This window comes from Rhincodon typus, chromosome 4, assembly GCF_021869965.1.
Source record: "Rhincodon typus isolate 14 chromosome 4, sRhiTyp1.1, whole genome shotgun sequence".
Lineage (NCBI taxonomy): Eukaryota > Metazoa > Chordata > Chondrichthyes > Orectolobiformes > Rhincodontidae > Rhincodon > Rhincodon typus.
In genome coordinates, this window is record NC_063335.1 from 67,964,994 (window position 1) to 67,977,094 (window position 12,101).

Below are 12,101 nucleotides of genomic sequence, written 5' to 3' on the forward strand. Positions count from 1 at the left end.
TGTCAGGTCTTTAAAATTAAAATTACATATGGGATTGCACTCTTAAGATGAAGTGACAGAGACTAATACATCCAAGTCTGCTGATGATACAAAGTCAACTGGAAAAGTAACTTGTGGGGAGGACACAGACAGAATGCAAAGTGATATAGATAGGTTATCCGGAAGGACCAAAATAAACTTCAGTATACTGGGGGTAAATGTAAGGTATTTACTTTAGTTGTCAGAATTAAAGAAAATCAGGATTTTTTAAAAACTTTTTTAAAAATGTTGATTCACAGAGATTTGCCAGTGCTCCTGCAAATGACGCAGAAAGTCAGTACAGCAAATAATAGCAATGGGAAAGAGGCCTTTGCAAGGAGATTGGAGGACAGAAATAAAAATGTCTTGTTACAACTGTACATAGCTTTGGTGAGGCCACATATTACTGTGTGCAGCTTTGGTCTCCATATGTAATTGGAGGTGATACAGCGAAGGTTCACTGAATTGGTCCCTGGGGTGAGGAAGTTGTCCTATAACGTTGGGCTAAGTACACTAGCCCTGGAGTTTAGGAGAATGAAGGACAATCTCATTGAAACACAAAAGATTCTGATTGTGTTGACAGGCATTACAATCCTGTTAGGGATTGTTAATCTTCAAAAAAAAAACACTCATCAGTTTGCCAATACAACTACACTACAATATGTTTTATTCACTCGTGGGGTGTGGCTGAGCCAGCATTTACTGCCTGTCCCATGTTGCACCTGAGAAGGTGGCAATGAGCTGCCTTCTTCCAATGAACGCCACCATTTAGGACAAAAGGGACTATTCAGCGGAAAAATGGCTACCATGCAGTAAGGAGGCCAAGGAAGATCATGCCAGTGGGTGGCAAAGGGCAAATGTCTCATTTCACTGGGTGCAGGATGAAACACAAAGGCAGGAACTCAGGGGTGGAATACAGGAACATAGGAACAGGAGTAGGCCATTCAGCTCCTCGAGCCTATTCCATCATTTAATGAGATCATGGCCGATCGATGACCTAACTCCATATACCTGCCTTTGGCCCATAGCCCTGCTTTTGGTCCATATCCCTTAATACCTTTACTTAACAAAGAAATATTCATTTCAGATTTAAAATTAACAACTGATCCAGTATCCACTGCCATTTGTGGAAAGAAGTTCCAAACATTTACCACCCTTTGTGTGTAGAACTGCTTCCTAACATCTCAATTGAATGGTCTGGCCCAAACTATATTCCTATTTCTGGAAATCCTACCAGTGGAAATAGTTTATCTTTATCTACCCAGTCTTTTTCTTCAAATATTTTAAGAAAAAAAAACATTAAGCAATGTAAGCACCATATCTTAATGTTGTGGTTGATAAAGTCTTATGTTATAATCTCATTCATACTTTTCTAATTCCCCAAGGGTTCACTTATTGCATCAAATCTTTAATTTTCATTCACTTTTCCTGTAAACAACCTAAGCACCACTTTCTGGAATTCACTCTGATTTCTCTTCAGTGTTCCAGTTATTCATCAAGGTACAAGATTTCATGATGGTCTTTGCTAAATGATCCCCTAACTTCTTTACCAGTCTCGTGGGTCTAGGTTGCACACCTCAATCAGGGATCGCTTTGCAACTCTGCCAACTTGCTTAAAACATTGGAAAACATTCCTGGTTTCCAACAGACCATTGCTTTGATTTCAAACTACAACCAAACTAAGTACATTCAATATGCCAACAACATGTTTAACTGCCTTTTAAAGATAATTACTGGAGATTTCTTCCGTTAGCTTGCAACTGCCAATCATTTCTCTCCTTTCCAACTTCGTCTATCTTCCAGTTTGTGTCATGAATGATAGATCTAGCACCTATTCTACTTCAGGTGTAACTGTGGTTTTATCTTTCGACTTCCAAGCAGTTACAAACCACATGGCATTTGAAGTTGTCATAGTCTATTAATTGATTTTCATACAAAAATAATCAACCAGTTTAAAGTTTTTGAGAAGATCTGTCAACTGGGACAACACATCCATAAAAGCACAAGCCAGAGACATGTCAGGGAATTCCTGGAGACCTGGCATTCCACTGGAACTCCATTAACAAACACATTGACCTGGACCCGAGATACACACCGCTGAAGAACAAAACCGGAAGTAATATCAACCACCCCAGCAAACCGAGGCATATAAATAACAAGCGGGACGGAACACCAACGCTTCACCAGAGGCGCACTGATGATGTTACCGAGCAGGGTGATGAAACGTATGCTTTCAAACACACTGGCTCGGCGAGCAAGACTGCAACTAATTAACCAGTCTTATGTGTTGCCTAAGCCCTAACAAAGAATCTCACGAAGTTCCATCTATCCCCATGGAAATGTGACACATAGATATGCAAATTATCTTTTAATTCCAAAGATTTCCTTAATTCTGGTAAACCACATGAATAATCTATACTTCACTGGAATAACTGCAAATATCATTTGGCTCTGTAACTAGGTAAGCCTGCTTGCTTCTTATGCTATTACATTTTTGGTAACCTCTTAATTCATCAGGGGCCCAACTTTTTAAATGTGAAAACTCCAAATTTATTAGAATTGCAATTACTTCATGGTGTCTTTTTATCACTTTTTCCACCCAAAACCCACATTTTCTACAGTTAAAACTTTGACTCCTAAAACTAAAAATTATATTGTAAAACATATGAATCATGTACTAAATATTCATGGTGTGGAGGTGCTGGGGTTGGACTAGGGTGGACAAAGTTCTAAATCTCAGGATACCAGATTATAGTCCAACAGGTTTATTTGAAATCACAAGCTTTCACAGCGTTGCCCCTTCATCAGGTGAAGTGTGACTTCTGACTAAATATTCATGACATAAAGTAGATGCTAAGTGATTGTTTCTGTTGGTCCGAGAGTTTAAAACATAAGAACAGCCTCAGGATAAGAGGCTCATTATTTAGGACTGTGAGGAGGAAGTACTTCATTCAAAAAGCTGTGAATCTTCAGAATTGCCTACCCCAAATGATTGTGAATGTTTCATTGTTAAATACATTTAAGGCTAGAATAGATACAGATTTGGTTTCTCAAAAAATCAGGACATATAAGAGACAGGCAGGAAAGTGGAGATGAAGATTAAGCTTGGCCATGATTATACTGAAACGCAGCACAAGTTGAATGTGCTCCTATTTGTTATGTTTCCAAATTATAACAATACTGCATTTAAAAAGTACTTAATTTCTGTAAAGTACTTCGGAAAATCCTAAAATCAAGAAAGACACATTTATAAATGATTTCAACTGTGCCCAACTGTTTATAGTGCAACTAGTTAAACTCAGGTATATAATAAAAGTACCCTATTTTAATTAGAACTGGATATTGTTTCAAAGCGGTACTACACAGACTATGTAGATTCTCTGGAGGTAGACAGCACCAATAGGAAATACCTGCACAACGCCTGCAGCTTTCCACATTGATGTCACTATAAAATGGGGTCAGGGGGGGAGTAGGGTGGACTGACTGATTGCTTTTTGCACTTTCTGTTCTGTAGGTAATTTTTTTTTTTGAAAAGTTAAACTCTCATGTTTTTAGCTTCCACCTAAAGGCCCAAGATTGTGTCTTGCAGCTCTTTTTCCAAAACCTCAATGAAGTCAAAAAAGGCAATGTCTCTGCTATTTTCCCAGGCAGGAATCTCCAACAATCTGTCAAACGAAGTTACTAGTCTTTTGCACAGGTGTATACTCTCCACAGATCGTGTAGTGGGCGCACATGAATGAAATCACCCTCCTCAGTATGCTTATAAATATTTGTTGCCCACCTGGATTATGACATCAAATTACTTTACTCCACTTAGCTATCCTGGGTAAATGGTTTGTGAGGGATGATAGATGTGAACTGTGACACTTCCAAAGTAGCTCATCAGATTTAAGTAGACATTAAATGTTTATACCTTCTAACTATACTATAAAAAAAATGGTGCAAATTATTTTGCTTTAAAATACAATGCCAAAAGTCAGTTCCAAAATCCTTTAATGGTGGAAACACACTGGGTGAAAGGGCCAAAATGTAACATTGCAATAATTGCAATAATCTTGGTAGTTGGAATGAGTGATCCACAGGTGGACAATTAAAACAACTCCAGTCCTAACACTTTGAATATAGAAGTATTATATGTTCTATCACACGAGGAATAAACTGTTACATTACTAAATGCCAGATGTGTAAAATAACAAAAAACTGGATAAAATAATTGTTCTCAAATTTAAAACAATTATCATATTCATGTTGTATCTTTCGCTTTCCTTTATGCCATTATGTTCCTGCACTCAAGCAACCTACCTTGACTTAAAGGACACTTGCGACATAAACCACCTCTGTGACATTTAGAAAATATTCTTAGCTTGTACACAACTTAAATAGCTACCCCTAAATTATTAAGACCCTTATGTCTCGAGTCACATTGACAAGCTGGAATAAGCCTCAGTCTAAATTTTCTGCAGAAGCTGGCTTTTAATCCAGGTCATCTAGTTCATCACACAGTGTCATACCTGCTGTTTTATTAATTTAATTTTAAAAGGATAGAATTTTTATATTGGACTCTGCAATAATTAAGGCTAATAGATTGAAACAACTAAGTAGATCAAATATTTTGCTCACACCATTATCACAAACAGGACCAAAATCAATTCTTACATTGAAGTCTGAAATTATTTGACATATTCATAGATCATTCAATTACCTGAAGAATATGCTTTAAATTGTGCAATGCTGAAGGCCGGTAGAGGTTAGAGACATTTTCATCCTGAAGCACATTTATTCCCCCCTCCCCTGGAAGAGGTGCAAGAACATAGCAAAAACTTGGAGCAGGCAATTGTACATCAGTGGTCAAATCTATGAGCTAGAAAAAAACATTACCCTGTGTTAGACATATTAGTTTTATTCATAATTGCAAATATTGCAACAGACTGAATGCTTTCCACATTTTTTTTCTCTATTTATGAATGTGAGCATTGACAATTGGAAGGGAATTGTCACTTTCTGATGACAATAAAGGAGACATGATGAAAGCATGCATAAAGAAGGTTCACTCAATTCATTCTTGGGATAACGTGCTTATCTAATCAAGAAAGCTTGGAAAGGTTGGAGTTTAAATGAATGATAAATGATTTTATTAAAAAAATATAAGATCCTGAAGACTGGATAGAATGGATTCTTTGGGTATGTTTCCTCTTGTTCAGTTTAAGAAGTGGGCCTGCTTTTGAGAAGAATTCCTAGAATCCCTACAGTGTGGAAACAGGTCATTCAGCCCAGAAGCCTACGCCGACTCTCCGAACAGCATTCCATTCAGACCCATCCCCTACCCTATCCCTGTAACCCTGCACTTCCCATGGCTAACCTACACATCCTTCAACACCATGGGCAATTTACACTGTCAATCCACCTAACTTGCACATCTTTGGACTGTGGGAGTAAACTGGAGCACCCGGCAGAAACTCATGCAGACACAGGGAGAACGTGCAAACTCTACACAGAGAGGATTCCAAGGGTGGAATCAAACCCAGGTCCCTGGCGCCAAGAGGCTGCAGTGCTATCCACTGAGCCACTGTGCCGCCATAGAAGATGATGATGAGAATTATTTTCTTTCAGAAAGATGTAAGTCTGCAGAATTCTCTTCCCTAGAGAACAGTGGAGGCTGAATCATTAATGTTTTTTAAGGCTGAGTTAGATGGATTTTTGATAGACAAGGGAGTCCAAGTTAATAGGGCAGAGGGAACTGGAGTTCAGACCAACAACGGATAAGCCATGATCTTACTGAATGGCAGAGCTGGCTTAAAGGGTCAAATATCCTACCTCTCCTTCAGTTCTTAAGTCCTACGCTCCCACGCTTACAAGCATCGCTAGAACCGTTAAAGATTTTTTTGTTAAAAATTGTAATGCATTTAATGCAAACAGAATTTTTAAAATTTTATTAATCACCTTCAATACAGTGAAAGTAATCAACCAAGTAATGGATTTTTTATGAAAGAAACATATCAGACAAGTTTAACAAGGAAAGTGAAGATTTTTTTTTAAAATTGGTCAAGGATGTTAGCTTCACTAGAAATACTAGTGTTTGTTGCCTATCCCTAAATTTCCTTCACAAAGTGGTGAACCATTTTCTTTGACCACTGCAGTCCATATCATGTTAAGAAGTGAATTTTGGTTGTTTCACTTTGTTGAAAATGATCATGGGCCTAATACCATGCAATGTTTCAATGGTCAGTTTAATTTCAAAGTTACTACTAATTGCTATAATAGCAACTAAAATATATATATTTTCTGGTCCATTTTACATTTGGCTGTATTTAGCAAATTTGAGAAATGGCTCCAGAACAAGGATCTTAATCCATTTGCCGAAGGCTGTTAAAAGAATTTTAAGTCAAACACGAAAAAAAGCTGGAAAACACCATTTATGTTTCAGTTAAATTGCAGTTACGCAACTATGTTGTTATTCATACTAAGTGATTTTGGATTCACAGTGTAAAAGCAGCAATGTAACTCTGGATTGTGTTTCTATCTAAAGCGGAGCAGTAGGAGACAGTCACACACTATTATGAGTTGCATTAGTTGCCATTTAACATCTGCAGATTGTGATATCCTTTTATATGAAATTGTGTGGAAACTTTAGTCCTGCAACTCATTCAAGACTATTAGTGTGGCAAATAACAAAGGGCAATAATGCAATTTCAGCACCCAATTAGCTTTTAACAACAGACATTTTGGGTGTGACTTTTCAGAATGTGAACACCTTGATTCTAGGAGGCCCTCTTTTGAAGTAGGGCCAATTTTTTTTTATTTTCCTTCCAAGTCTTACCAGCATCTGACACAGGATTTAAGTTCCCAGTCACTGCAGTCACTTCCCAAGAATAAAAAAATAAATAAATACAGGAGTTGAACAGCCCTTTTGTTGCTGTTGGCATTCAAGATTTGGCCCCAGTGTTTGCAGGAATAAAAGATAGATATACTGAAAAACGCTTCCCATTTGTTCTTACGCAGGAATCTGCCAGTTTTCAGTTTATATAGGAATATCTAAGAGTCACTCTGTTGATGAAATTTGCTAAAGGAGAAGTGTTTCCCACTCCTACTATTATGCAGTATGAACATTCTTACTTAGTCTAGACTGAGGAATATTAGTGAAGGAAAAGATGAATATAAATAAACTTTGCCCTGTTGTTGTCAAGAAAACCAAATCACATTTGATTCCATTGTTACAGAGATAGTAGGAACTGCCGATGCTGGAGAATCTGAGATAACAAGGTGTAGAGCTGGATGAACACAGCAGGCCAAGCAGCATCAGAGGAGCAGGAAAGATGACATTTCGGGTCCAGACTAGGGTCTAGACCCGAAACATCAGCCTTCCTGCTCCTCTGATGTTGCTTGGCCTGCTGTGTTCATCCAGCTCTACACCTTGTTATCTCACGTTTGATTCCATTATCTGTTTTGTACTAACTTAAATTGAAATCCTGCCCAAATATCTCCTGAATAAACTGACCTCCTTGTCTTAAATCAGTAAAAGAAACCCTCTCACGTTACCTCTTGGCTGCCTTGGCTTTGGCCATGGACCTTTGGAGAAATCAATGGAGGCCAAAGACTATCAATCAGACTGAACAGTCCTGAAGACCTGAGAGATAAAATACAAGTCAAATGAAAACAATGAAATTTTCCTTACATAAAAATCACAAATAGCAAGCAAAAAACATATTCTGATGACCATTTGATCTAAAGAAGTGAAAGATGTGAATTTATTTAGTCCCTTCAAGACTCTGGATGTAGCTAATTAAGTACTTTTGAAGTATATTCACTGCTATAATGCAGGAAATGCAGCAGCCAATCTGAGAGTAGCAAACAGCAGTAATACTGGATAATGGCCAGGCAATCAGTTTTGTGATGCTGAATGACAGATAAATATTGACTAGTATACAAGAGATACCTCCCTACTCTTCAAAATAGTGCCATGGAACTTTTACATTACCTGAGAGGCTTTGATTTAAGATCTCATTTAAAAAGCACTTTTGACACTGGAGCATACCCTTGCAACTGCATCGCAGTGCTGTGCTTGTGCTCTACAGTGGGTCTCGAGCACAAAACCATTTAACTCAAGTATCGAGTGTCATGGCTGGCACATCAATGTTTAAATATTTCTGAGAGCTTGGTTAGGATAAAGGAAAAAAGGAAACGCTGCATTTGTATCATGTCCTACACCTTCTCTTGACAGCCCAGTGTTTTCCTCAGTGAACGTGTAAATGCAAAAATACATATATACAATAAAATTATTTCTTAGCTCTGTATTTTCTGTATTTTTAAACCTTTGTGCGTAAGATTTTTAAATTCTAGTTTCAAATCTCCTTGAATATGTTGCTTATGCTGTAAAGAGATGTGTTGTTTTGTTGTGTCCTCTGTCCTCTGACAGCAACCAAGCCCTCCTGTTCATGGAAGAACAATAAGTGTACCCTCGCATTCCTACAGCTCTTTTCCTTTCCTTACTGAACAATAAATTGTGCCAATGCACACTTGTCACTTTGCTCCCCACACAACAGTTTCTGTATTCCTCTAGTCTCTGCCATTACATCTCACAACAGGTCAGTTCTTTCATTCTCTTCTCATCCAGTAATACTAGTTCATTTTTGAGTTGCCCATGATGCTTTAATTGCTTAGTTCTCTCTTTATTTAATTATTGTTTCTCAAACCCATCTCAACAAGGCCTGTTCTGATAATGGTAAACATGGGCTATCGTAATTAAACTTTTATCACCTAATTTTAATATCAGAGGCCTTCACGGACTAATATTTTTATTAAAAAAGCATACAAATACTGAACTAGGGTAGCTGCTGTGGTCACCTGATCACGGGTTGTGTCAATCCAGAGAAATCAAATGAAATAAATAAAGCTGGCTGCACACTGTGACTACCATGTTATCTAAAAACTGAAAAAACTAGTCAACTGAGTCAGTGTCAAGGAATTTGCATCTCTTTATTTTATGTGCAATTGCATGATAAATCCACATACTTGGAAATGAAAGTTTAACTATGGAGCTTTCAGTTAGGAAGAACAGCAGAGCAGATTCAGGAGTTTGCAAATGGTCCTGTGAGAACAGCTGCTTTAGGAGCAAAGCAGAGAAAAAGCAACGTGAGGTGACAATAGCAAGGACACTTCAAGGTGTTCTCTCCCTGGCCCTCAATCTCGAAGTTCATGCCCAGTTAAAAAGTAACTTGGGATAACAACCATTCATCACGAACTCAGGATCTACAAACTTTGTCAATGCTGTGGAATATGAGTCAACAATTAAACAACTGGCCTCACGTTTAAAATCTAATATCTCAAAGTCCCCAAGAACCTTTTTCTAAAAAAAACTGAGTACCCTATTCATACTGTCCAGCTCTGACATTTTTTAAAAGCTATTACCTGCGTTTGTACATGTGCGTGTATTCGATGTGTTTTTATTACTTTACTTAGGGTTGGTAGGTAATAAAACTACTGTTTCTTTCACTCAAGCAGACTTTGTCATTTCGCTCCACAATTTTGATCTAGGTAAATATGTTTTAACTGAAGTACGATAGCTGCATACAAATAAAAACATTTTTTGTGACCAACTAGAGGGAATTAGAAAGAGGTGAGCCAATTTTTTTCCTCACATGTCCGAACAGGTCTCTCTCATCTCTTCGCCTTTTTAAGAATACTAAATCCTACTTTTTGACAAGAATTTACCTAGTTCTCCTTAAAACAAATTTAAGATGTCTTATTCAACTATCCATTCCAGTAATCCAGTCCATAAATTTGCAACGTAAAGAGTACAGAGATGCTGGCAGATGAATGTGGGACCTCACAGATGTAAAACTTGTACTCTACTATTGTGGACTTACAAAGGAACCTTAAGAAATTCACATTGGACACTCCACGGTTTTTATTTGTCTATAGGAAGAAATGGAGGAGCAACACCAGCTTGACTCATCTGGCAGTATAGGAGAAAAAAATAACATTCCTACCAGTACAAACAAGGAAAAAGGCACTTGTCTCCATATCATCAACAAAGCTAGGAGCTATGCTGGGGAGCATGTACTTAAGTTGCTAGCCCCTGAATGACATTCTGGCTTTTGAAAACAAACCTTAAGGCTACCTCAAAAATTGTAACAGCAACAACAGTGCCTAACAAAGCCAGCACAACCTTGAAATTGTTTTCCATAGGATCACTCTAATTTACTAGGAATACAGTTAATTGCAGTCAATCATAACTCAGTAATCATTGAGTGTCTATTTATTTGGCAAAACAGCTAAAGGGAAAATTTAAATGGTTTGGTCTTTCAGGAGGTTCTCATTAACATGGTCCCACTATTAACTCCTGAACAACTGCAACATTTCACCTCCAAGAAGGTCTACTTAGAAGACACAAGAAGAAATCAGCAGCTTCTAGTAGACATGTTGCTGCAAGAATGTTTACGACCTTAAGTCCAAAAAATCAGATGGCTGTATTGACACAAGAGACAATAAAAATGTCCTACTCCAAAAGAAAATTGGTATTTCTGCAGATTGACCTAAGTTTACATGTGAACCAATGAGCATCAGCAAGAAGATTACCATATTTTTACTATTATTGTTCATGGGATATGGGTGCCATTGGCAAAGGCAGTATTTACTATCTCTAATTGAACATGAGAAAGTGGTACCGTTCTGCCTTCTTGAATCTCTACAATCTGTGGAGTTAGTTGGACCCATTGTGCTCTTAGGGAGGGAATTTCAGGATTTTGGCCCAACAACACTTAGGGAACATGATATATTTTTAAGACAGGATGATACGTAACTTGAAGGGAAATTTGCAGGAGATCAAGTTGTCCATGTGCCCTTTTGGATGGTAAAATTTGTGTGGATTAGAAGGTATTGTCAATGGGGCTTTGCCAGTTGCTACAGTATATGGTACACACTGTTGCCACTGTATGTCAGTGGCAGAGTGAGTGCACATTTAAATTGTGGATGGGTTCAGATCAAACATGTCGTTTTATTCCAGATGGTGTTGAGCTTCTTGAGAGTTGAAGCTGCACTCATTCAGGCAAATGAGTGTGTTCTGTTACACATTGATGGTCTGCGGATGGTGGACAAGCTTTGGGAAGTCAAGAAGTGAGTTACTCTTCACAGAATTCTCAACCTCTGATCTTCTTACTGTGGCTAGTCCAGTTAAGTTTTTGGTCCATGGTAACCTTTAGGACATTGGTAGTGGGATATTCAATGATAATACCATCTAGTGTAAGGGGCAGATGGTTAGATTCTCTCTTATTGGAAACATAATTGCCTGGAACTTGTATAATATGAATATGACTTGTCAGGTGGCACAGTGGCTCAGTGGTTAGCACTGCTGCCTCACAGTGCCAGGGACCCGGGTTCAATTCCAGCCTCGGGTGACTGTCTGTGTGGAGTATGCACATTCTCAGTGTCTGCGTGGGTTTCCTCCGAGTGCTCCGGTTTCCTCCCACAGTCCAAAGTTGTGCAGGCTAGGTGGATTGGCCATGCTAAATTTCCTGTAGTGTTCAGGGACGTGTAGATTAGGTGGGTTATGTGGGATGGGTCTGGGTGGGATGATCTGATGGTCGGTGTGGACTTGTTGCGTCGAAGGGCCTGTTTCCACACTGTGGGAATTCTATGATCTCTATGATTTATCAGCCTAAGTTTGAACATTGCCCAGGTTTTGCTGCATTCTGACACAGATCAATTCTGTGTTTGAGTAGGCGTGAACAGTGCTGAACATTGTGCAATCATCAACAGCCATTCTGCCCAAAATGACAAAGGGAAATCACTGATGAAGATGTTTGGAGCCTGGCCACTAGCCTAAAGAATTCATGCATCGATGTTGTGTGGTTGAGTTGAAGAGCCACAACAGCTTTCCTTTGTGGCAAATATTGAGTCCAATGAGTGGAGAGGTTTTCCACTGTTCCCATTGACAATAATTCTACTCAGGCTTCTTGATACCGCGTTCAGTCAAATGCAGTCTTCATCATAAAGGTGGTCCCTCTCACCTTACCGCTCCAATTCAACCCTTTAGTCCACTTTGCAGCACCAGTGAGCAAATTGTTGTTGTGTAAATGCCACTGATA

General features: G+C 38.5%; 1 protein-coding gene across 9 annotated transcripts in view; it reads right to left on the reverse strand.

Annotated features, from left to right (window-relative positions):
• Window positions 1-12,101, reverse strand: part of spidr (scaffold protein involved in DNA repair) — a 250,462-nt gene that overhangs the window by 49,438 nt on the left and 188,923 nt on the right. For 8 of the 9 annotated variants that reach the window (XM_048595620.1, XM_048595614.1, XM_048595617.1 and 5 more), the window contains 2 exons: window positions 7,555-7,642; window positions 4,721-4,879 (listed from right to left, as the gene is read on the reverse strand). In XM_048595620.1, coding sequence (XP_048451577.1) covers window positions 4,721-4,879; window positions 7,555-7,642 — 247 coding nt within the window. The remainder of the gene's footprint in view (window positions 1-4,720; window positions 4,880-7,554; window positions 7,643-12,101) is intronic. The other variant, XM_048595616.1, reaches the window with a different exon arrangement.